General features: G+C 45.2%; 1 protein-coding gene and 1 long non-coding RNA gene across 16 annotated transcripts in view; one reads left to right on the forward strand and one right to left on the reverse strand.

Moving 5' to 3' along the window:
- Pdzd2 (PDZ domain containing 2) overlaps positions 1-26,217 on the reverse strand; it is a 365,551-nt gene that overhangs the window by 9,468 nt on the left and 329,866 nt on the right. For all 15 annotated transcript variants that reach the window (XM_048802942.1, XM_048802941.1, XM_048802940.1 and 12 more), the window contains 7 exons: positions 24,782-25,584; positions 21,628-21,772; positions 12,079-16,120; positions 11,114-11,231; positions 7,643-7,744; positions 6,731-7,001; positions 4,220-4,354 (listed from right to left, as the gene is read on the reverse strand). In XM_048802942.1, the coding sequence (XP_048658899.1) occupies positions 4,220-4,354; positions 6,731-7,001; positions 7,643-7,744; positions 11,114-11,231; positions 12,079-16,120; positions 21,628-21,772; positions 24,782-25,584 (5,616 nt within the window). The remainder of the gene's footprint in view (positions 1-4,219; positions 4,355-6,730; positions 7,002-7,642; positions 7,745-11,113; positions 11,232-12,078; positions 16,121-21,627; positions 21,773-24,781; positions 25,585-26,217) is intronic.
- LOC125616743 lies at positions 5,621-10,276 on the forward strand. The gene is made up of 2 exons (XR_007347488.1): positions 5,621-5,935; positions 9,198-10,276. It is a non-coding gene; the product is annotated as an uncharacterized LOC125616743 (long non-coding RNA).

Below are 26,217 nucleotides of genomic sequence, written 5' to 3' on the forward strand. Positions count from 1 at the left end.
AATATCTATTTTATTATTGCCCTTTGCCATATCATGAAGTTCTATTTTGTTTTTTGAGCTCATACAGACCTAGGTTAATGTTTTGCTGATCAGTTCTATTTTTTGACTATAGAGTTTTTAAACATTGCAATGGAGATTTCACCTGTAAAAAGTTATAAGGCCTTTACTATAATGTTATGTGTTGTATGTATTATATTATGTGTGCACACTTGTGTTTTGTGTTATATGTTTGAATGTATGTATGTCCATATATCATATATGATGAGCGCTCATGATAAAATGGATCCAAATATTTTTTTTTTATTAAATTCAATAGATGTTCTTCTAGTCAGTCACTTGTATTTTTATATCTACTCAGACTTTTTTCCCCCCCATGTATTAAACCTTCTGCTGTCAAAAGTGTCACATAATGACATTTTGGTCAGTGACTTGCTGCATATACAATGGTGGTACCATAATATTACATCACCTAGAGTGGCAAGGCTATCTTAATATAAGTACACCGTGGTGTTCCTGTGGCAACTAAGTTGACTAGTAGTGCATCTTTCAGAATCTATCCCTGTTGTTAAGTGATATATGATTGTTTTTTTTTAAAGATGGTTTTCTGTTATGTTGAATAAATCTTCCTGTGTGAATTAAAAATAATGGTTATTGCTAACGTATGAGAAGTTCTGTTGATCTCTGTATATTGATTGTGAACTCCTCAGTTTGGTGAACTATTCACATTGGCCTGATATTAGATTATCTTAGGTTCTTCTTCTTCTCCCCTCCTCCCCGTCAGGAAATATGAACAGTTTTCCAATTATATTCCTATACTTCCAGTTTTCAATTTTTTTGTTTTTGGATTATGTATTGCTGAGTTATTTGGTAAAATGATGAAAGGAGAAACATTTCAGAAGAAGCCCAGACCCAGAATTGTACTAGTGATGATGTTCTAACTTTTTCTTGGGTGGCTGCTGCTGCACATAAGGAGTTAAAAATAACTGTTTATTAATTTGGTCATGGATACAATTTCTGACCTTTAAGGGAGATACAATATTTAGTTATTTAAAAAAATTTTTTTGCGGGGGGGCGGTAATAGATTAGATTTACACAAAAAGTCAGTACAGGTTAAATTTCCCTTAACTGAAGTGCTTGGGACTAGAAGTATTTTAGATTTTGGAATATGTGGATAGACTTTACCAACTGAGCATCTCTAATCTGAAAATTGAAAATGCTGCAAATTCTAAAACTGAGCACAGGCTCCCCAGTCAGATTGGGTGCTAAGCCAGTTGTAGCTCTGGGATTTGGGTACATTGGCCTTGGACACCTTTTTAAGCTATGTCTTTTTTTTTTTTTTTTGGTACCAGGGATTGAATCCAGGGGTGCTTAACCACTGAGCCACATCCCCAGCCCTTTTTAATATTTTATTTAGATTTAGGGCCTTCCTTGCTAAGTTGCTGAGGCTGACCTTGAACTCACAATCCTTTTGCCTGAGCTGCAGGGATTACAGGAGTGGAACACCACCCCGCCTGCTGTGTGCTTCTTAGCCTATGGAGGCTGTCCTGTGACTGGCCCTGGAGGCAGCGACTCCAGCTCCTTTCATGAGTTCCATTCAGCTGTTCCTCTGGAGTGATGGCTTAGTGGGTAGATGGACAGCAGTTGCCCTCTGTCTTCTGTAGGTGTTACTCTGTTAACTTTTGGCATTCATGCTGAGGAACTGATCTGTTGGCTATTTAGATTTCCACATTATTCTTTACATGATTTGGGTTTTTATATATGCAGCCTGTTTTGCCCTTGATGATGTATCTCCCCCCTCCCCCGCCCCAGTTTGAGGACTCCTGTTTTTAGTTTTGGAAAAGTCTTAGTTACAGTTTCTCCTCATATTTCCTCTCATCTGTCTTTTCCTTCTGAAAGTCCTTATCCCTTTTACCCTTTTGTAGTTTAAATTGTTTCTTCTATCACTATTCTTACAAATTCTGTCCTTATATGAATTCAGTCTACTTTTTTATTAATTAAAAATACATTTGACTTCATTTTCATTAAAGGTGTGTGTGGGCATTTGTTTTTTTAACATCTCTGCTCCTTTTGGGTATGCTCTTGATGCTTGGATATTATTCCTGCCTTTATTTTTTAATGGGCTTTCCTATTCATGGGGCTCCCGGCAATGGATCTCCACGTCCTGTGTACTCCGAGAGCTGTCCCTTGCCAGTGCTGTTATAGTTAAGTTGCTTCATGCTTGCCTTAGCTCAGCTCTCTGTCTACTGTTCTGTCAACTAGATGAGTAACGAATGTGGTTTCTCTACCTTGGCACTGTTAAGTTCAGACACCACGTAGCAGAGGCCCGACTCCTGATACGTGCCTGTCTTCTGCCTGCTGGTAGGGCCAAGGGCAGACAGCTGACTGGTGGAGAACAGATCAGCCCTTCCCTTCACAAGATGCCTGGTTCCAGTTGTCCAGAAATTCAGGAGGTGCTCAGCTCCTATTCCTAGGTGGACACTGGAGCCCCAGCTTCCACTGCCTGTTTCCCATCTCCTGCTTCCTCTGGGCCACAGGGTGGCAGCCCTGCTTACCTGTCACTATGGATTTCACTTCAACTTTTGATCCATAGAGGTTTCCCGGCCCCCCCCCCCCATTCTTCAGCTAAGTTAGCAGAAGAGATAATTTAGTGTTCATGTGTTGTTCTTGGCCACAATGGAGAATAGAACTAGTTCAGAATGTCATAAGGTCAGGGCAAATGACCAACAGAGAAGGTTATTGTGTGCGCAGGTGCTCTCAGAGGTAGTCTTGGCAACTCGATGGCAGTGAAGGTCTAGATCCACTCAAAGAACTTCTAGACAGCAGCATAGCAGCATGCCGTCAACGACTTGGGCCAGCCTCCCTGGCCCCCAGAGGCCCTTATTTTGGTTCTTGTGGCCTCTGGGTTAAACAGGTGAGCAGTTCACAAGCACTTCACCCTGTGCATTTGCTTCTTCCTCCATGTGGCTCTCAAGGTTTCCTAGAAGATGGGGTAAGGCTGAGAGCGCTGGAGATTGTTTTTTAAAGCACAGCTCTATATTGAAGAATTTTTTTTTTTTTTTTTTTTTTTTTTTACTATTAGTGCTGTGTGTCAGGAGTGGAGAAAGGCTTCAAAATTACTATATAATTATAGAAAAACACTAAAGGTCAGTAACTAATGACTTGTGGTCATTAAAATAATAAAAAAAAATCCTTAGCTAAGAACTGATGTTACTATTTATTGACTTACTTATTTTGTAACATTCTCTTAACTTTAATGGTTTTTTTTTTTATATTTTTTAGATGTTGATGAACCTTTATTTTATTCATTTATTTATATGTGGTGTTGAGAATCGAACCCAGTGCCTCACACATGCTAGGCAAGCACCCTGAGCCATAACCCCAGCCCACTTTAATGGGTTTCTACTCTGTACCAACAATGTCAATACATAATAATATTACAATTATATCATTAATATAGTTATTCAGTTTAGGAATCTGAAGAGATTTTTGAAAGCTTCTCAAGATCATAAAATGAATTATCCAAGTTCACAAAGAAACCTCATCTTTACTGATCATTTCAATAAGATCTACCTCCTATTTTCATATATATATAAATCTTGTCAATGAACATTTATTTTTATATATTTGTATATGGTGCTGAGGACTGAACCCTAACCCTCACACACGCTAGGCAAATGCTCTACCACTGAGCCACAACCCCATTCCCCATCTTGCAGTCTAGTATTTTCAGTTAGAGAGATCTTGGCTGGTATTAAGTACTCCTGACTGGTGAGTCTGATGGCGTTACTTAGCTTGTTAGTCACCTGACAGGCTGTTACATGGATACAGCATGAGTTTTAATATGTGTAAAAAACTACATGGATGACCCAGAATAATCCCTACATGTCAAAAGCATTAAAGACATTTTAGAATTTTAAAAACGAGTGTGAAGCCAGACACAGTGGTGCATGCCTGACTTGGGAGGCTGCGGCAAGAGGATCTGAAGTTCGAGGCCAGCCTCAGCAACTTAGTGAGACCCTGTCTCAAAGTGAAAAATAAAAAGGGCTGGGGATATAGCTCAGTGGTAAAGTCTCTCTGGGTTCCATCCCCAATACTAAAATAAAATAAAATAAAAATTACAAAATCAAATCAAGTTTGATTTCCAATGGAAGGCACTGATTTTTCATGGAGACATGTGGAAATGGTAGGAGGAGGCTGGCTGAGCTTCCCCGGACATTACCTTTGTACACCCTTTTAATGACCAGGGGCCCATCTCCAGACATGGATGATTTTCCTCCATCCAGACTCAGTCCCAGCCCAGCTGAGGTCTTTAGCACTTCAACACACAGAGCACCAGGAGCAGCTCCGCTTCTCCCTGCAGCAATGATATTTATCAGGATAAAAATGACAGGGTTGCTCATTGTGCCACGTGCCCAATGACCCGCCCCCAAATGCATTACTCCCACTATAGTCTCCTGCCACCCTCAAGTCCTGTAACCCATGAAGTACTTTCAGCAAAACCTTTGGGCTCAGCATTCAGGCTGGTATCCAGCATGTGGCTGCCTGCCTGGCTACGTTCCTGCTGTGCTTACGTATTCTGCTCTCCTGTGTATTTCCCGCAAGTGTGGAGAATGCTTTTACACCCAAGCAGAAATCCCCAGAAAATACTGCTCTTGCCAAGCCCAGGGCTTGATGGTACGCATCTTAGTGAGGATGGAAGTAACACTTAGGGAATCAAATTGGATTTCCTGCTAACCCTGAATTCTGTGCCGCAGAGTGTCACCGTCTGGTACTAAAAGCAGCAGCACCAAAGTGCCTGGCCTCACATGAGGGCTGTCATAATTGACTCAGAAGCTCCCTGGGACTGAGCAGGGCTTCCTTCCTTGCATCATGCTCCTATGAGGGGAAATCCTGCCTCCAGGCACGGCTGCCTTCACTGGCATCTGGCTCCACAGTGGAGAGAAGCGTTTCCATGGTTACACCTCCTCCATTGTGAGGAACTGGCACCCACTCTGTGCTAGTTTGGAGAGGCCAGGCTGAGGTCCGAGTAGGAATTGTAAACTCGCCTTTTAATGATTCTTCTGTGCTGTTCCAGCCAAGGATATTAGAGTTGAGTGGAAAGGTGCACTTAGTTGCTCGGGAGGCAGGGGAAGGACCACAAAGGAATTAAAGGGCCCACTTAACCACATTTGTTAGGGCGGAGGCGGAGCTAGCTAGCATCATCACCTTTGAACATAAATCATTATTGCGGCTTAAAGCCAAAGCACGTGGTCTGAAGGACATTTACTAATACGGGGAGTGGCACAATTTTTCAATAGGTGACTTTACTTCCTGTTAAACAGAAAAACAAAAAACCCATCCAGGGGCGCCCTGCCTCCCAGAATCACTTGGAACATTAAAGAGGTGCTGATGCCAGGTCCCCACTCCGTAGCATTCTGATTTCATTGAGGAATTTTCTGGACAAAGCTTTCCAGGTATCTCCAATGTGCAACTTATCATATCAGGCCTAAATCAGATGCTGTCAGTGTTTGCCAAAAAATAACTGCATAGGACCAGGGAGCCCCAGGGCAGGGAAACCCTAAAGAATAGCAATGAGCTTCAGCCCTCAAGGTGCTGACAGCTGGATAATGCTGCTGGGTCTGGTTCAAGGTCAGTGGTCTGGAGGTGCTACAGAAATACTTCAGGATTATAAGTGATAATAAGATGGTCTTCTCTTGAGTTGTAAATCTCAAAAACTCTGGAAGCTATTAGGATTAAGTGCCAAATGTTTCCTTTGATAGGTTGAATCCCCAGGATCCCACTGAAAATACTCCAACCACTGGAGAGTGCTGGGGCAAAGGTGAGCATCAGTCTGATGAGGAAGGTGTTTCCGTGTGTTGGGAAAGGTGTCAGCTCTCTAGGAGTGGAAAACAGAAGAGCCGAGGACACGGGAGCCACTGTGTCGGAATCTTGACAGGTAGAGTTTCTCATTTGTTCAATGGAATCAAATCCATTTTCAGCAAAATCTTTACAGATTGCTCAGGCCACAGTGAAGCCAAGTTTAGCAGAGACATTCAGCTACCCTTGATCATCAGGGGGAGATGCTGAAAAGAAAGCAAAAGGCCCCTCCCAGAAGGCAGTGGCCTAACTCAACTCCAGTAGATCTTGTCTGCCTTCTGGACTAGAGAGAGGTCATTCCCAAATGCAGAGGCGGAGGACACTGGGTGCAGTGCTTCTCTGGAGGCTGAAATCAGCCTGTGGTCAGAAACAAGCGTACTTGGTGTTGAGGCAGTACCTCGCAGAGGGGCACAGAGAATCCCTTGTAGCAAATACTTCTCAGCAGATGAAGGCTGCAGTCTGTTTTCAAACACAAAAACATGTTTGCTCTTTCATTTCCTTATGTTCTTACAAAACAGGAAAAAAATCTCAACCTTGATGTTTCCCAGGGACAAATCTCATTCTTGAATTTCTCCTTCAATACGGATTTTCCCTGTCACAAGAATTCCTTGATTTTACTTACCAGCCACTTAAGTTCTAACAAAGAGATGTAAATATGATGGTGTCTCCTTAGGATGTTGAGAGAAGCTGCCAAGTAATTTTCAGCAGTGTGGCTTTCACTACGGAGTTTTAAACAAAATTGTTTGTAATACTTCTTTTGCAGGAAGCATCCCCAAACACTATATTTCACTACATTCACTTTTTCTGATTCAGGAACTGGCCATTATTTTGTTAATGTCTAACCAGAATGCTGGTTATTGAACTGATATCTTACCAGTTCCAGGCTCCAGAGACATGGTCTTTCTGGAAAGCGAACCCTTTCCATTGGCCATGGGAGGCTCCTGCCTGGAGGAGGATCTGGGCTGTTCATTCCCTTTCTTGATGACCATGAGGACATGTCTGTGCAGCTGTGCCTGATGCAGAACCTTCAAGACGTCTCCGTGGGCTAAGCCAGCCAACGAGGTGCCATTGATGGAGAGAAGGAAATCCCCTCGGTTCACAGTCCCTTCCTGAGAAGCCGCCCCCTGAGAAAACACCCTGTGGACCTGGAAAGGAGAAAGGAAAGGGGAACAAAAGCTAGAATCCATTTATGACCTCCAGGGATGGCAAAACAGCAACTGCTACTCTGTAGTGAAGACAAGTTCCTCATGACAAGTTTTCTTATTCATGACAAATATTTAAGTTGATCAAAATCATTCAGTGCGGGACGTGGAATTACAAATGTCAATACCAGCACATATTTTTTACTCAACTTCTTGTTAGTGTCTAATGTGTGTGGCATCCATGAGGCAACAGGAATACAAGGACAAATGAGACCAATGAAAGTGGCCTTCATGATCTCGAGGCCTCTGAGTGATAAAATATCTTACATTACTATTCTTTGGAAAGAGGTGATTTTATAAGTGAATTTAAGTTAGGTCAGTTGATCCTCAGGTTTTTCTAGTGCTTAAATAAGATATTTAGGCAAGTTATAAGGATATAGATAACTGTGCTTATATGTATTGACATGTGGTCTATACATGTCAGTCATATGTCAGTCTTCTTTGTCAATGAAAATACTGTGAACTACTTCCTCCATGTTTCCATTTCTGTGTAAGTAGTAGCTAACACAACTCAGTAGCCTTTGAATGTTATAATCAGAATCTGTATCCTGTTCAATCTGTATCCTAATGGCACTGTCACTTACCATGATTGATTTTGGCTCCACATCTGTCCCTCCTGCCACACTGAATCCCAAACCTGAGCCTTCTTTTTTATTCAAGACTATGAAGCAAATATCTTCTTTATTCTAGTCAAGAGAAACAGGAAAACAATTTACTGTATATTCCCAGTGCCAAGAATGAGACGCTCCAACTTAAATCCTCCTGTAGGTGCCCATCCCAGGCCTCAGTGATTCCCTAGCTCACACAGAAATGTCAGAGAAGTCCCCAGGTCAACCTGCACCCCTTCTGGGTAGTGCTTAAGTGGAAAGTTCTGAGGGTCTATGCTGCAGTTGTGGAACCCCTGGGAAGGTGAACATGAACCAGGATGTGGGCAGGGGCATTAAGCATTCCCACGTTTTCAAGCCATTTGAGGCACCAGATTGTATCTTCCTAAATCTGATTATAGCACAGACTTTCACCTTGAAGGGAATTCCTTATTCTAGAATTCTTTACATCTACATTTAGCAAAGCCAATTTCAACAGCCGCAAAAAAGATTAAGTGACAGAGGCCTTGTGTTTTATATGCTCACTTCTGGCACGTTCAGTTACTAGATTTCAGGTGCAAATTAACTAGCAGTCCTAAAATACTCAGAATATAAAAAACAAAGTATGTTTCTGGGGGTGATGGTGGACACCTATAATCACAGTGACTTGGAAGGCTAAGGCAGAAAGATCCCTAATTTCTGGCCACTGCAATTCAGTCAGACCTTGTCTCAAAACAAACCCTGTAGTTCAGTGGTAGAGCACCTCTGGGTTCAATCCCTGGGAAGGAAAGAAGAAAATACCTAAAAACTATGTTAAAACTAATACTCAACTGATATTGAGACTAAAGCATTCTTAGTAGTATCGTAGGACTAAGTACCAGAAGACTGTCCCTGTCTCGCGCATCCAAAGATATTTTTGGAATAAAAGATTTTAAAATAAATAAACTGGCTGGGCTAATTATTCTGAACTTATTTCCTTCACCCACATGTGACATGTGATTCAGCAACATTTTAAAGCTCTGCATTGTTCTTTTTTCTTATGAAGTGATTGATAATCCATCACTTCAAGGTGTTCTCAAATATAGCACTAGAACAAGAGTCTAAAAGTAACCCTTAAAGATGGATTTGATGAAAGAAAACAGCTGAGACAGAAGACCAACTCTATAACAGCAAGGGAGAGAACCTGGTAGAAGAAAGTGTTTGGTCCTGTTAGGAAGTCACAAGGGCTAATTTCTAAGCATTTTCTCTCTCTCCTAAGAAGCTGATTTGGACCAAGGCACATGTGCTGATACCAGAATGTCCTTCAGCCATACCTGTGCCCAAGCACACATCAGTAGACAGAAGGATGTCTACTGGGCTTCTAAACAAAAATGGAAACACGTGGGCAGTAAATGATTTTTGTGTAGCTTCTGGAAGGTAAAGAAATATGAATATGGAATATGAATATTTCCCAGGTATTTAACCACAAAGTGACAGAACATTTGAAGATAGAGCTCCTATAATGCAGTACTTGTTGTCACCAATATTTTAATTCATTCAAATTGTTTTTTTCCAGGGTGTGTGAGGATACCAGTGTGCTAGAAGCTGGCTAACTGGCCAAATTTTGCTTGAGAAGCTCAGCACAGTACCCCGGAAGCCAGATGAACCATGAAGTGCTCTTCAAGGCTTGGGTGTGCTGAAGTCAGAAGACCAGGGATGGTTGTGAGATGACCTCTGTCATCTCTCACAGCACCACCAAAGGCTGTGAAGTAGTTTTGTACAACAGTTCCATTTTTAGCACCTGCAAACCATACTCACTGGAAAAAAAACAAGGCAGAAAACTGCTAGTGTGAAGATGGCAGAATGAGGCGGTCTCTGCTCACCCCTCCTCTCTGAAATCAGCTTGGGAACACAATAAGAAAACAAGGGGGAAGGATGGGGGGAGAGTGAGAGTGAGCGAGAGCGAGCGAGAGAGAGAGAGAGCGAGAGAGCGAGAGAGCGAGAGAGAGAGAGAGAGAACGCGAGAGAGAGCTGTATTCTGATGAAAGTAGGCTTGATCTTCAACACCAAGCCACACTGGGGATGTATATCAAACCAGAGGGAGGGAGGCCTCAGACGATGGCTGCAAGGGCAGCACTGGGCATCCTGTCCATAGAAAAAGTCACCACTTTATTTCTGGTTCCTGTAATGGGCACCTGGTGTATGAGGCTGGCTTAGACTGTTTTTCTCTTTCTCCACATTATCTAACACTGTAAATAAAATGTTCGGAGCAGAGGGTCCTGGCTGAGGGTGACCCCACCCTTCCCACCTTGATAGAGATCTGAGACTCTTCCTGCGTGAGATGCTTGCTTACTGTAATGACAAGTCCAAGAAGGCAGCGAGAGATGGACTACTTCCTTTCACTGAAAGTGAAAACTGCTTGGTGCCCAGGTGTTTCCTAACTGCACACACCCAAACCAGTGGGCTGAGACTCTGAGGGGAGGTGAAACTAAAAGGGTATCATCTCCCCTCTTCCCCCTGTGCTCACCATCCCTGCCAGCTTATTAGCTGCCAGAGCTGGCTAGGTGGGGTGGCATATGCCTGGAACCCTAGCCACTTAGGAAGCTGAGGCAGGAGGATTGCTAGTTCAAGGCCAGCCTGGGTAACTTACTGAGACACTGTCTCAAAAACTAAAAAGGGCTGGGGGTGTGGCTCAGTGGTAGAGCACCCTTGGGTTCAATTCCTAGTATGGCCAAAAAAAAAAAAAAAAAAAATGGCAAGACTGTTAGATAATAAACCTCAAATAGCATCCTTTGGGTAATATTTTAATTTTTAGAACAGTGTTTGTAGATGAAGTTAGTAAGCCAAATACATTACTAGGAAAGAAAAATTTGTTCATATTTGCATTTTCCTAATATTCAACTCTTAGGTTTCAAATTTCTATGAACAGTCCTGAGAAGCTTTTATTCTTCAGAGTAGTATTTTATATGTGATGCCATCCTCTCTTTTGTTATTGTTACATCTGATTCATTTAAAGACTTTATTTGTAATTAGCTCCTTTGTCTTATACAGGGGTTCCCAAACTCCTAGGCCTCAGGATACAAGGACTGTATTGGTGTAACTGTTTCTTTTACCTGCAGGTGGCGCCCTTCACTAGTTAATGTGCACAGTGAAGTGGCTGGAGGGACTTTGGTCATTGGAAGCATTTCACAGTCCTGCTTAGAAGCCCCTCTGCAGACAAACTCCAAATCTGGGGGTGGGAAAGGTGGTAACTTGCTACCAGGAAATTAAAATAGCAGTGACACCAATATGGCATGTGAACTTTCCATGAAGGTCTAGCTTCTGAAGCCAGCTGGCAGCAAACGAGGCAAGAGTCCGACTGAGATGTAGAATTCCCAGCCCAGCCAGGCCTTCCAGGACCAGACGCGCGCCCTCCTTGGCTGTCAGAACAGGCGACGGGCACCTGGCCACTAATGCTGCTGCCGTTTTTGTGCACCCTCTGCATTCACTCACCTCTGATTGTGCTTTCGCTTCCTGAATGAGAGTGAGGGTGGAAGATTTTGATCCCACCGATGACAAAACAGCCTGTAATCTCTGCTGGTCCCCCACTGAGACTTCAAGTTGATCCAAACTAAATAACAAGTATATTTTGAAAACATTAAAGGAGGAAGCAATTTTTCCATTTTCTAAGGATGCATTTGAAATGAATGCTATTCAAATATATGGCAGTTATTTTCTGAGGTGCTGCTGCTTATGTTTTCTTCTAGTTGTAACTCCCACTCCAAACTAAGGGCCCTGAATGCTGAGCAGGAATGTCCTTCACATTGACAATTATTGGGACAATTTTTGACAATAGTAATAGGAGTGCTCTGGGTTCAGGGATTCCTCCAAGATGTTAGGGGATGGATACAGGGGTTTAATAGGACACTCTGACATGTAAAATATTTAATATGTAGGCTCAGGTGAAACATTTAAAATATGCTGGAAATTCCCATTGGACTGCAGTCACTTTCCACAGCCCAGGTTCCCCCCTGAGGTGCAGCCTTCTCTTCCTTCCCATCTCCCTTGCAGGTTGCTTTTGCTTAGTAAGTGCCAGTGCCTGGGGAATGTGCTACTCGGGGCAGCATTTTGACAAACTCTTCCCTGCAGGCACTTGTTTCCCGTAACTATATTGAAAACAGAGGAGGCTAAATGCAATGTGGTACTCTGGATTGGATCCTGGAATAGAAAAGGGACATTAGTGGAATTTATTTAGCGGAATCTGAATAGACTTTGTAGTTTGGTTAATAGGATTGCTCAATGTTAATTTCTTACTTTCGACAAATGGACCGTGGTTATGTGAGATGTTAACAACAGTTAGAGCTGGGTGAGAGGTACATGGGAGCTTCCTGTACTACCTTGGCAACTTTCATATGAACTTAAAAACCATTCCAAAATAATGTAAGTTTATTTAAACAAAAGGGAGGGTAGATACTTACTTAACTGACCAGCTTTTTCCAGAAGGCAGGTCCTGGGTGGTTTTACCCACCTCGTTGGCTGAACTGGGTGCTGCAGGCTCACTGGCTGTAGGACTGCTTCTTCCTGGACAGGCCCTGTTTCCACCCTTCCCCGGACATGAAAGGGTGGCCGGTCCACCAAGGCCAGGAAGGCCTGCAGTTGGGGAGCCACTGGGGGAGCCCAGCGACCTCCTGGGGATGATCTCTAGCTGGGTTTTGAAGAGCATGGCGGAGGGCCCTGCGGGGTAGTCCTCGCTGCTGCAGAGCTTGTCAAGGTCGGGCATGCTCAAGGCTCTCAGTTCCTGCAGCTTAGAGCGGGACACAGGGGAGGGCTGGGCGTGGCGCACTGAGGACTTGTTCTTCTTGATGGGAGAGGCTGGAGTCACGGTTGGGGTGGGGATTCCCAGAGGAACAAGCGATTTCTTTTGGTCTGAATCTGGAACCTTGTTCCTGGTCTCTGGTGCATTCTGCCGGGAGACAATCAAAGTCATGCTAGACGGCGACTTGGTCATCGGTGGGAGAAGAGCACCGGATTCACTTTGGCTTTCGCTGCAGGAACTCAAGCTGCGTCTCAGTGACCTCGCTGCTGCATCACTTGGGTAGCCAAGGCTCCCTGAAGTGATGCTGCCAGATGACCGCCTGCCAATGGGAGGCTTGGAGCTTACAGACAAAAATGGGGATGCCCCGGACTTGGTGGTGGGCCGGTCAGAATTGGCCAGGTTCTCAAAAGACTTGATCCTCTGTTTCACAGAGAAAAATGAGGTAGATTCATGGGGCCAGTTCTGCTCATAGTAGTAATGCCTCCTGGTGACTTTGATTTTGTCTGTGACAAGGCAGCTTGTCTCCTGGACTGCGGTGATGTCGCCTTCCTCTATGGTTGGGACATTCTTTGACATTTCCTGCAAAGGCTTGACACTATATACAGCCTGTCCATTGGCCAGGCTGAGAATACTGCCTTTGGATGCCTTTGCCTCAGGGAGACCCGTGCTAGTTACAGGGACCTGGCCATTCCTAGGGGAGCGACCAGGGCTGTGCGGGGAATGACTCTCCCGTCCGAAATGGCTTGAGAACTGGGCTGGCATGGAGTAGGTCCTGGTGGCTGGCCTTGGGGTGAAGTAGGGATGGTCTTCCCCAGCAGGGGCCATTGGTATGTCATTCTTGGGCATCCGGAGGGAGTCTGACATCAGGCTTGATCTTCCCTGGGAGGGATCTGCCTTTTTAGCAGGCAGTTGAGGGGAGGAGGAGGAAGCCAGTTTGGCCACACTGAAGGATCGTTGCATTTCCTGCTCCACCTGGGGGGCAGGAGGCACGAGTGAGGATGGATGATTTGGGGATGATTCCACTGACTGGTGGAATCTGATTTTACTCTTCTCCTGACAGTTGCCCTGGGCCAAGAACCCTCCCTGTCTGTCACTTTCAGCAGGCTTGTCACCACATGCATTCTTTGGCATTCTTTCAGAAGAAATCTCAACTATTTTCAGCTGGTTTGTTCTTTCCAGGGGATCACTAGCAATTCTCTTGCTTCCTTTTTCACTGGTCCCCCTGGGTTGGGCTGCATCTGACACTGAGACCATCTGACTGGATGTGCGTGGCTCATTCTGTCTGACCCCTGCCAGGGACACACTGCTCCTGGACGCTGCGGGACTCACCAGCCCAGAGAGAGCACAGGGTGCCTTGCCCTCTGGTCCACACCTGGGAGATCTGGGGGTCGCTGGGCAACCTCTGGTGGATTCTGAGTGGACAGCCGCGTGGAACCGGTTATATGTGCTTTGTTCAGGAAGCGTCTTTGGGGAGGTCAGGGGGGAAATGAATGTGCTGATGCTCGTGTCTGATGCGGAGGCCTTCAGTGACCCGGAGGCAGCCAGTGGTGGCCTGCTCTCCAGCACACACTGGGGAGCCTGGGGGGTGTCTGTGGTGTTTTTGTCATGTTCTTCTTGGTCAGCTATGTGAAACCGGTGTGACGCTCCCTTGGAAAGCATTCTGTGGGAGGTCTGGGGTGAAATTAAGGATTTCCTGTGGTCTGCCCCACCAGCCTTAGCAGGATTAGCAGCAGGGGCCTCAGAGCAGACTTTGCTTTTGCTTTTGATGCTGAGTCTCCTCAGCTTCGGGCCGCACTTGGGTTTCTGACAGTTACTTAAAAGTGTTTCCACCGAACCCTTTTTAGTTGAATCTTTATTTTCAAGATTGATTTTGAGCGGAGGAGGGCTATTAGGTATGGCAACCCCCTTTTTGTGGTTTGAGCTCAACATCTGAATTTTGGAGTCGGGACTTCTGGCTGGCATGGTGGAGTAGTCCTTCTCTGGTTTGCTCTGTCCGTGTGAACCTTGGCTATTTTTATTTATTTCTTTAAACCAGGCCATGATGGGCCTCCTGGAGATCATTTTTCGTTTCTGCAGCAAGTCATCCAGGTCTTGACTCTCCGAGATGTGTAGGTCTGCCAAAACAGACTCTCCGTTCTTTGGGATGTCCACACTGAAGGGGTACACGTTTTCAGTGGTGTCTGCCTTTGTTTCTTGTCTGTCTGGGTTTTTGTCATCCAGCCAGTCATGTCCCAGACCATTCACCACGTGAGGGGAGCCGAGTGTGACTGGTGGGTCGTGCCTCACAACTTTAGAAGGTTGGCCGTTCACTTCCATAGTTTCTTCTGCACACAGAGTCCTGTGACTCTGTGAAATGCTCATCTCCGCAGGAGTTTCCTGCTCCTGAGCCCTCAGATCCAGGAGTGAAAACATCTGGGGAGAGTTTGGGCTGGAAGTGCAGGAGGCTCCTGGCAAGAAGGACGCTGTCTCGCAGGGGTCTCCCAGGGACTCGCTCAGCGCACTGTGCTTCAATGGCAGAACTTTGGCTAACGCCGGGCAGGGTGCAGCCTGAGCGGGAGTCGTCGAGGGTGGATTGGGGTGACCATTCGTGGAACAAATTTCAATTTGTTCCTCCTCAGACTCCGTAGGATCTTCCTTGGGAGAAGACCCATGAGAACGAGGCTGTGACCAGCTGTCCCTGGTGGAAGCTTGTGGGGCTTCAGTGAGTGACTCGGAGTCGGAAGAGGAGTCCTCGGCATCTCCATACATGGAGGAGAGAGATGGCTCTGTACTGTCGCCCAGGCCTGACAGGGAGTTACTGTCTTCATGAAAGCTGCTAAAATTTCTAGAGTAGCTGCTCAGAAAGTTTTTGTTCACAGTAAAATGTTTATTGGGATGAATGGAATCTAAAACTGAAGGCTGGGAGGCCCACAGTGGGGCTGTTGGGGAAGCAGTGGCCAAGGCCTTCCTGGGGGAGGATGTCTGGTCACCTGTGACTGGAAGAGCATGCTGGGAACTGCCACCTCCAGCTCCTGCCTGCAGCATAACCTGAGAACTGCCTTGGTGACCCCTGCCTCCCCCTTTCTGAGAAGACTGAGGCCTCACTTCAGAAGCCTCTGACTCCTTGATGAATCTGTCAATGTCTGTCACCAGGCTCTCTCTGCTCCCCAGTGGGCAGCAGTGCCCAGAGACCCCATCACACGTGTCGCTGGTCTTGTCAGAGGGCACTGGCAGGGAGGGGCTGGCCCGTGACACCCTTGCAGACACAGCATCTGTGACCTCAAGCAGAGTGGCCTCCTGGGGGGTCTCAGGGGCTTGGTCTTCTGAGGATTTGGAGCCCTTGCAGTGGGTGGCTGGAGTTCCTTGACTCTGCTCCCGGGATATGAGGTCTTGTGGCAGGAGGGCACTGGCTGGTGTTGCTTCCTCGGCCCCAGGTCCCACAACTCTGGGGGCAGCTGCCTTTCTGGTGGTGCCATGGCAGCTGGCCAGAGTCTTGCTGAAGTCGGGAGGGGTCACTGCCTTCTCCCCTGGGGGTGTGCTGCACTCGTGGGGGACCATCACAGCAGATCTGCCCTGGGCCTCAGGCTCCATGAGCCTGGGCAACACAGGCTGGCCAGCCTTCTCAGGCCTGCTGACTTGCCATGCATCCGTGGAGGTCTTGCTGAGATCAGGATGGGTGGCCTCCTTTCCTGGGGAAGGGAGCAGGGCCGGAGGGCTGTTTGGTCCTGTGTGGAGAACAAAAAGTGGAGTGGTAGAGAAGATGAAGGGGCAAAGGGAGGAAAACAGAAGCCCTTGCAATGAAAAGAGAACCATAAACAATCTCAGCCTTTTTTCTTTTCTTTCTTTTTTTTTTAGGAGGACATTCCACAGCCTACACGTGGGCCTTCTTGTCTGTCTGTTTTTGTCTCTCAAATTACAGAGCGCTCACATCCAGCAAACACCACACTGCTTCAGCCGCCCCAAAATAACTCAGACGAGCTGGCAGGATGAGCGTGTGAGCCTGCCCATTTTTCTCTTTCTTGGTGATTTCTGAGGACGGGGGACACCAGAAATCCTTGGGTTTCTTTACACCATCTGCTCTTTGACAGCAGAAGCTCAGGAGGAGTGGAGCAGTTGTTCTGTGCGATGCCTGAGATTTGGGGTGGACTCGGCAGAGCCTCGCATCTCACCCAGTCCCAGCATCTGGCCCATCAGGTGAGGGTTGTCCCTCAGGCTGTGAGACGGGAGGGACAGGGTACAGCATAAGGAAGTCTAATCTCTGAATTTAGAGGCCTCCTTTTAGCTTAAGAGATGCTACCCAGAGACAGATGCTGTGGGTGGGACTCAGGGCTACGTCTACTTGGGGCCTTGGCACGTCTTGAGGCTCAGCACAGTGGGGCTAGAAGGCTGAGCTATTGCAGGAAGCCTCCACGGAGCGGGTAGGGGCTGGAGGGGTGCTCACGAGGACAGTTTGGGCACAGCGATGGGAAGGAAGGTGAGAAAGGCAACGGAATGAAAGCACAGAGGTAAGAAAGCATGGACGCTCATGGTGGCAGGAAACGGGGTACTTAAGTCGCTCATGGGACATGTTTCAAGACCCACGCTATCCTGCAGGTGGCTCCTTGGAAAGCCCTGCATACTCTTGGGCTAATCTATCCACCTCTGGTACATAGCACCTGGCAACGGGGTTGGTGGGGAGATTGGCATAAAAAAGAACCAGGGTTAGCAGTTTTCTTGGGGTCATGGGTCGGAGTGCAAAGCTCAGTCACATGAATGCTCTTGGTTTGAGAACAGTCATCTACCCCAAATGTTACATTCATCCCTCATCTCTCACATAAAATCATCCTAACTGCGCTTTCCCCCCTCCTGAAGTTCCTTTGTGAATAATTATGAAGTAATTGTTAGGACTTAGCACTACGAGGTCGGCACCATGCTAAGAGTCCCTCAGGCACTTAGTTTTCCTCCCAACACTGTGGGGAATGCCCTGTGACCATCGGCCTTGGGCAGACGAAGATGGAGCTGCTGAGTGGTTCAGCAGCATATCAAAGGTCACAGTTCACAGGTGATGTAACTGGATCTACAGCCACGCTATAGACTGAACCCTAACCCTGTGGCCTCTGTGTTGACAGTCGCATGTGGCAATAGCAAGTATGGATCTCTGAGACAGGCACCGAGATTCCTGGATCCTCTGGGGAGGCCAGGGCCCTTCAGAGAGCCAGATCCAGTGGTGTTCTCTGCTCAGCCTTTCCTGGACTCCCAAAGCATAATTTTCCTGCTTTTACTAACACCAAATACAGGGAGCAATGAGACAAGAGGAGCAGATTGAGTTTTCAATTTCAGATTCACTCACTGAATACACCCCTCCCAGGCAAGTTGTGCAATAGCAAAGTGTGAATCTTGAAGGGTTTTATTTGAGGGAGATTAAGTTACGTGCAGGCAGCCTTATATCATCTTCCAAAATAATGCTTCATTTGGAAACTCCCCAAATGCCAAATGCCAAAGGCCCAGGAGCTGTCACTCATGGTTTGTAGTATGGAAGGACTTGGGGACATCAGTGTAGCTTCCTCACTCAAGAAGGCTGCATTTGTGCTGCTGTGGAGGGGCTAGGGCATGGGACAGGCTGCAGGGGACTGTATTGATCACACAGGCTTAGGATCAGTCTTGTCACCCCAGCAGACTGCTCAATTATCTTCTGTCTGAGGCAAAAAAAGGTTGTTAGGTACAGGTGAACACTGGAGTACTTTGTCCCCCCCCCCCGCCCAAGAAACAGCATAGGACTGTGAATGATATATTTTACACATACTCATGTATGCACAACAGGACTAAAAGACTAGATAGTGGGCTGGGGACATAGTTCAGTGGTAGGGCACTTGACCAGAGTGTATGAGGACCTGAGTTCCATACTAGCAGCATACGTTAAAAAAAAAAAAAAAAGTTGCATAGCAAAATGTTAATAGAGTTTTTTCCCCACCCTGGGGCTTAGATGATTTTTATGCTAACAATTTCTCTATTAACTATTATTTTCTCAGTTTTTAAAAATAATAATCATGTATGCATTTCATGAGAGTTATTTAAAAATTTAGTGGCAAACAAGGACTTCTACACTCCCCACACTGCTTTGGGCTGCCTCTTCCTCCTGGTTTCTAAGAGCTACCCACTAGGGGTCAGTTCCATCTGCCTGGGCTCAACGTCAGACCTCCCCACCGGTACATTTGCTTGGTTGGCCGATCACTCCTGTGTACAATAGCAAGTGGATCTTTATTCCTTTCTAGAAAGTTTCTTTGAAAAATCGTGTTGTTTGCATGTCTGTGTACATGCATGTATCCAACTGCATGTATATTATATTCTAGGCAGTGAAATATGTGTATTTTTCCTTAGAAAAATCATGTGCATAAAATTTATTGAGTGTATATTGTATACTAGACAGGCCTCCAAATGTTATCTGTGAAAAACTTCATTGATTCCTCCAAAAAACAAAACAAAACAAAAAAAACACCCCTAAAACCATGGGGTGGGCAACCTAGGACATGAGTGACTTGCCCAGGGTCAATTCCCTGGTCAAACTTTGAAGCTTGGACTTGAACCCAGGGAGCCTGCAGGTGGTGCCACAGGCTTCACTATCATGCTGCACGTACATTGTTTTGGAATCTTAAAAAGGATTAAAAGAAAAAAAGGTAAGGTGTTCCTTCTTTATCAGTTAAGCATTCTGGGATCTTTACATAAAAAAAGAATATATTTTGAAGAATATTCTTCCTACATATTGAAAAGTAGCTAAGCTACTTATAATCAAATGAGAAGAAAGAAAGCTTTGATTAACAGTCAATTTCTCGGCAGGACCAACTTTTTGACTAGGAAGGAGAAATAGAAATCCACAAAAAGGATTCAGAAGCTCTGATAAAATTGTAGGGATGATGCTATCTACCTATCTATCTATTTATTTGTTTTTATTTTGCCATGCTGGGAATTGAACCCAAGGCTTCACACATGATAAGCATGTGATCTGTTACTGAGCTACATTCCCAGACCTTTTTTATTTTATTAAGAGATATGGAGCTAGGTGTGGTGGTGCACACCTGTAATCCCAGTGGCTCAAGAGGCTGAGGCAGGAGGATCACGAATTCAAAGCCAGCCTCAGCAAAAAGTGAGGCACTAAGCAACTCAATGAGACCCTATCTCTAAAGAAAATACAAAAATGGGCTGGGGATGTAGCTCAGTGGCTGAGTGTCCCTGAGTTCAACCCCTGGTACCTCCCTGCCTCCCCTCTAAAAGAGACATGGAGACAAGGTCTTGATAAGTTGCCCAGGTTGGCCTCAAGCTTGCGATCCTTCCTGCCTCAGCCTCTTGAGCAGCTGGGATTAGCAGTGTGTACCATCAAGTCTGGCTTGGGACCAGGTAAAATGTGTAATACTTCTCATACACCCCAAAAGCCTAGAGGGTGCCAGGGTGTCACTATAACTCAACAGTCAGTCCTCATAATGAGGACCCTGACATTTAAGAATTGGGTGATAATGGGTATCATGAATTATATGTTAATTGAACATAGCACAAATACTAAGTATCGGTTCCTGGCACAGTGTTAACTGGTTGCTCAGTGAATGCCCAGGAGACAAGTTGCTCCTTTCTCAGGGCTCATCATCTCTAGGGAGTCCAGAGAGGGGGAGACAGGCGAGCACTCACACACCTGCAGTGGGAAGGGTCAGAAGCTGTAACACACGGGGAAGGCAGTTCTTCTGTGGGGGGGAAGTGGGGAGGGGTAGGCTTGATGTCTCTCTACATGGAATATAACCCAGGAGAAATTTACATGCAAACACCCACTTATTTAAGTCACAAACGCACAGAATTAAGGAAAACGTCCTCATGTGGAAAGAGAAAGGAGAGGATTTCTGCATTAGGCTGGTGATTAAAAAAATGCCCCTTTGTTGCCCCTCCCCTTCAATTCCAGAGCAAACGTCCCTTCCAAGGAAACTTCCAGAGGATCCTTTTATAGAATATTCACTCTTCAAATGGGTGGTTGATGCTGGCCTCAGATCAAGCATTCTTTTGAAAGGTGACCCCGAGGGCTTCCTCCATATAACTTATCTTCCCTCAAATAAAACCCCTTAAAGCTAACACACTTTGCAAAAGTCAGGCTGTTAATAAAATTGGTTGTTCACATTGGGTCAGTGAGTGAGTGTGAACCGTAAAGAACAGAAACCAGGGTAACAGCCTCATCCACAGGAGGACAAAGAGCCACAGATCACAAAGCATCAGGGACCTGTATTTTTTTCTGTGAGTGGCCATCAAAATATCGGGAGGATATTCTGAGTTTCCAAATTTTTTATTTATAAGGACAGCCCTACCAAGTGGGGCTTCTCATGTCCCTCTTCTGCCATAGTTGCTCACCAGAGAGCAGGAACTGCAATAGGCAAAGACTCTCTGGTGGCAGCTGCAGAGGGATTGCCAGCACTTCAGAGGCCCTCCAGCGGTTCTCAGCCACTGAGAAAAGTGTCCCCACCAAAGTGCAAGTTTAGAAGACAAATTTGCAACTTCCACTAAAAAGGCTGACAAGTTATTGAAATTCAGCCTGACTAGAAACATCTCATTCTGCAACATTATTCTGGATGACTACAAGATGCTAGGTGGTCACATTGATTTTGACACGATTTCTGCTTCCACAACATCACTCCATCTCTCATCAACACTTTTTCCAATATTTGTTTTTTTTTTACTTTCCCTGGTGGAGGTTTTTGTCACCATTCTCAGTGCACTTGATTTCACATAAGCAGTGTGTTGAGATTCTGAAGGGTGGAAAATCCTTGTGTTTTATCTCATGTCTCATTTGTGACACATTTTTGGGAAAATAGTACTGATGCCTGAAAATGGATGCCATCGACATGGAATTAAAACTATGAAGTTAGAATCCCAGCGGCTTGGGAGGCTGAGGCAGGAGGATCTTGAGTTCAAAGCCAGGCTCAGCAAACGTGAGGCGCTAAACAACTCAGTGAAACCCTGTCTCCAAATAAATATAAAACAGGGCTGGGGATGTGACTCAGTGGCCAAGTGCCCCTGAGTTCAATCGTCAATACCAAAAAAAAAAAAAAAGGTATAAAGTTAGACACAATGGTCTAGTCAAATTGTTAAGTGAAGGCAGCATTTAAACATCATAAATTCGCATAAGAAGTTTTCCCCTCCTCAAAATTATCCACTTGTAATACTTTTATTAGGGTGTGTGCCTTGCTACTTTTAAATTTAACAAATGATAAATTAATCTCACCAGTCACAGGCTGTTGCCCCCACTCTGGTGCAGCTTCGGGTGGGTTCTCTGTGAGATGTCCGGGGTCAGGGTGACACAGAATACTGGCTGGCCCACAGTCAATCGGGACACATCCATCCCCAGGGGTCAGCTTCCCCAGAGGTTCCTGGTACAATTACAACCACAAGTCACTGCTGATGGCTTTCAGGTTTTCTGCATCATAAGACAACATCATACAGAGCAGAGGAGAGTGGTTTGAGAAAAGTCAGAAGAGGCTGGAGTAGGAGCCAGGAGATCTGGACCTGAAAGGAGCGTGGTCTTGTTCCTCTGACCCAAGACCCAGTTTCCTCAGCTTTAAAATGGGAATGATAAGTCTCACTATGGAGGTTTTTTTAATTTTTTATTTTTTTGTAGTTGTGGATGGACAGAATGCCATTGTTTATTTTTATGTGGTGCCGAGGATTGAACCCAGGGCCTCACACATGTGAGGCAGGTGCTCTGCCTCTGAGCCACAGCCTCAGCCCTCACGATGGGGTTTTAAATAAAAGATGCTTAAGTGAGAATAGCTATAAAATGGCATATAAAAGGCTCCCGAGATGGAAGGCAGTATTATTATAATACTATTTAGAGATTTCCAAGACTGTAAAGTCAATTCCTTAGCTTAGTAGTGAGGGAAACGACAAATCTGGCTAAATGAAACTGACATTTAATATTTTAAGATTTCTCTCAGGCCAAGTGTCAATGACTTTATCCTGCTTTCTTCTATCCTACTCTTCGTTGAGGAAAAAAAAAATTTTTTTTGAACTTATTAGAAAGTTAAATCGGATTTATTTGGAATTTATCTACTGAATTTGAGTCAGAAAGTGGCCCAAGGGTGGCGGCAAAGAAGAGAAGTGAGAGGTACAGTGTGTCCGAGCAACTCTTGTAAAAATTCATTTTTTAAAATGTCAATTACCAGGGGAGGGGAACCTTCCTAGCATTTAACTCCATTCAGGTTAAGTAAGGTAAGGTAAGTGTAAGGTAAAAGCAGTGGCAGAGTTTTGGAATGGGACAGAGGTGGCCGTCACATGCACCCACGGCCATTGAACTGTGTACTTTAAAATGGTTAATTTTACATTATGTACATTTTGCCTGAATAAAAAGAATTAAATAAAAGCAATAGAAAACCTACTCATCAAAGCTTTTCTCTGGTTTTGATTTTTTAAAAATATTTTTTAGACATTGATGGACCTTTGTTTTATTCATTTATTTATATGTGGTGCTGAGAATCGAATCCAGTGTCTCACACATGTGAGGCAAGCGCTCGACCACTGAGCCACAACTCCAGCCCCCTGGCTTTGCTTTCAACTTCCAATATTTGAGGATACTTCAGAGCAATGCATTCTATTTTTTTGTATATCATTAAATTAAATTTTGGAACAAAAAGTTTTGTGAGAAAAATTCTTTTGCACCAGTTTTAAATGCTGCTCAAAAGTTCTTATTGAGAATATAATTTCAAAAGTACAAAAGGCTCTTATTTTTAATAGATAGACATCATTATGAATAAAAATCCTGATCTGGTGTTCTATAGTTATCCAAAACTGATTATGATACTTTTTGAAAAAAATGGAACATACCCATTGTTTAAACATTATTTTATAAAATATAGGTTGGAAAAAGAAAAAAAACCAAAACTCATGCTGGTTAGAGGTAAGATATAATTTGAGGGGAAAAAAAGATGTATATTTCTACTTTTAATTTATTTTACTTTTGAGGCTGGGGATTTAACCCAGGGGTGCTTAACCACTGAACTAGATCCCCAGCCCTTTTCATTTTTAATTTTATGGCAGGGTCTCACTAAGTGCTTAGGGCCCCGCTAAGTTGCTGAAGCTGGCTTTGAACCTACAATCCTCCTGCCTCCACGTTTCAAGTCTTTGGGATTACAGGCATGTGCCATGACACCCAGTTTTTGTTTTTGTTTTAAATAGGGTTGGAAAAAAGGACTTCTGATCTCATATAGTGTTTTTGATTTTTCATTTCTGGATCTATTTACATGTATTTTTACATAAGCCAATTAACATCTTCAGATATGGCCTGATTAAGTCACCTCAGGTTGTTTGCTCAGAGATAAAGAGAAATTATTTATGTTGAGCAGATTAATAAACAACATTAATTCCTCTCTCCTTGTTAAAGAAGAGGTATATATCAAAATATAAAAAAATGAACAATTTGATAATTCTAACCAAGTAGTAACAAAAAATTAACTTGCATCTAATGTGGGTGCATTATAAATTTCTAAATGATTATAACCCCCCTTATTCACGTGACATAATAATAATCAAGCTATAGTAAGGACCACTCATAACCTTATCAGTGGAAGAGAATCCCCGCGAACATAGATTTGGTGGCTCCCCCAACTCCGACCTGACCAGGCAGACAGCACCAGCCCTGTTTTACAGCCAGAATGGAGGCTCAAAAAGGCTCAATAACCCTGTAATCCCAGCGGCTTGGGAAGCTGAGGCAGGAAAATCGTGAGTTGAAAGCCAGCCTCAGCAAAAGCGAGGTGCTAAGCAACTCAGTGAGACCCTGTCTCTAAGTAAAATAAAAAATAGGGCTGGGGATGTGGCTAATGGTTGATTGCCCCTGATTTCAATCCCCGGTAACCACCCCCACCGCCCCCCCCAAAAAAAAAAAAAAAGACTCAGTAACTTGCCTAAGTAGTCACTCAACTTATACCAATTAGTCAGTGGAGCAGTTGGTACCAGGCCCAGGGCTTTGCTCCACCCACACCATACTGCCTTTCCATCCTCCACTAGAGGCCCTGTGTACAGGTAAGGGAGCAATCGCTTTTAGCTGAATGACCTCAGGACTGATGACCTACCAATATGCTAATAGGCTCCCATTAAATGAATGACTCTCCCGAAAGATATTTCTCCTGTCAACATCTTTTTTTTGTTTAATATTTACTTTGGTTGTAGATGGACACAATACCTTTATTCTATTGATTTACTTTTATATGGTGCTGAGAATCGAACGCAGTGCCTCACACATGCAAGGCAAGTGCTCTACTACTGAGCTACACCCCAGACCAGCATCCTTTTTGTTGAGGTGGATTTCCCTGTGCTTACCAACAGAGCCCCTGTTCAGTCACACAATATTCACTTAGATTCAAAGTAACCAAGAGAAAGTCAGTTACCTCCTTGGCAGTTCCATCTGGGAGAAGACCAGTGACAGTCTCTTTGAAGGCAGTGGCCTGGATTTTTACGTCCTGACCACATGGTCCATCAGCCTTGTCAGTCAGGGACTCTGTCTCTGAGCAGCTGGACTCTGCCTCGGGCCTCTTGCAGTGTGGGCTGACCCTGGCCACTGGTTTGTGCCTGGACATCAGGTTTTCACTCTTCTGGGGGGGAATAGGGTTCTCTGTGCTCTTCACACTCTGGGTATCTATATGGACTTTGTATTCCAATTTGGGTGAACTTCTGGATCCTGACAGTTCCTTTCTTCCTGAGCCTCCAGGGCCATTCCTTGGGACCTCTGCAGAACCCAGCAGGCTGGTTGCCTGGGAAGCAGCATCCACCATACCCTCTGGAACACTCTCCTCCAAGTACAACGAGCTGCCCAGGAGGGGCACTGAGGAGGCCTTGCTGACCTGTGTTTTCTGGCGTTGCTCCTCTTGCTTGTTGACATCTGTGATCTTGGGAGACGTCACCAAGGCATGCCTAGAGTGGTCTTCTGTCAGAGGCCTGCTGGGACCTGGCAGGGATCCTGGGAGGGAAACGCAGTCACCTTCTCTGCTGAACTCTTCCTCATCGCTGCCATCGTTGGCGTCGTAGCAGCCCACCCTTCTCTGGCGGAGCAGAGGGTTCCTGAGGACCTGTGGACTTCCAGGAAGACTGGCTTGTCTGGCAACTGTCACCTGCTTGTGGAAGAGCCCAGAGGTCCTCTGGCTTCCCAGAGACACAAGGCTGTTGGCCCTGGCTTTTCCTGGTTCCTTGTGAGCTGGAGGAGGCAGAGAGAAAAGTCAAATGAAACCAAGTTCCTGAATCTGGCCTGGTCTGATAATGGAATCCCATCACAACACAGGAGCATTCGGCATTCACAACTGCAGACACTCAACCTCTGACCCCTGGACACCGTGCTTAAGTGACATGACGTCTTGGCTCTATTCAGAGTGGATGGCCAGCCTATGGCTCCCCTTTTCCTTCTGGTATCCCCCACCCTTTTATCCCTAGCCCTCTGGATAATTTAACGTAGACTGTGTGCTGTCTGGAGACAGAGACTTGTAACTCTTTGATTTCCATGATGTCTCACAGGTTGCTGGGGTCCAACCTAAATGCTGCTGTGGATAATTCCTCTCTAGAAGGAATTATCCAATGATGTGTCCCCCATACCTGGGCCTTTCCATCACCTGAGGTCCCTCCATCTGCATCATGGGGTAGCCAACCTTCCCCACCTGGGAATGGAGTCTGCACTCAGCCCATTTACTGTCCACTTGAGTGGCCCATCATTACAGTGGCTGCATCTACCAAGAGTAAACTGTGTTTAGTCAGGGTGGAAAGATGACCTCTGTTCATCCAGAGGCATGCTTTCCAGTTCTCCATTCACATTTTAGCACCAGGGAAGTTAAACCAC

Source organism: Marmota marmota, unplaced genomic scaffold, assembly GCF_001458135.2.
Source record: "Marmota marmota marmota unplaced genomic scaffold, marMar, whole genome shotgun sequence".
NCBI classification, from domain to species: Eukaryota; Metazoa; Chordata; class Mammalia; order Rodentia; family Sciuridae; genus Marmota; species Marmota marmota.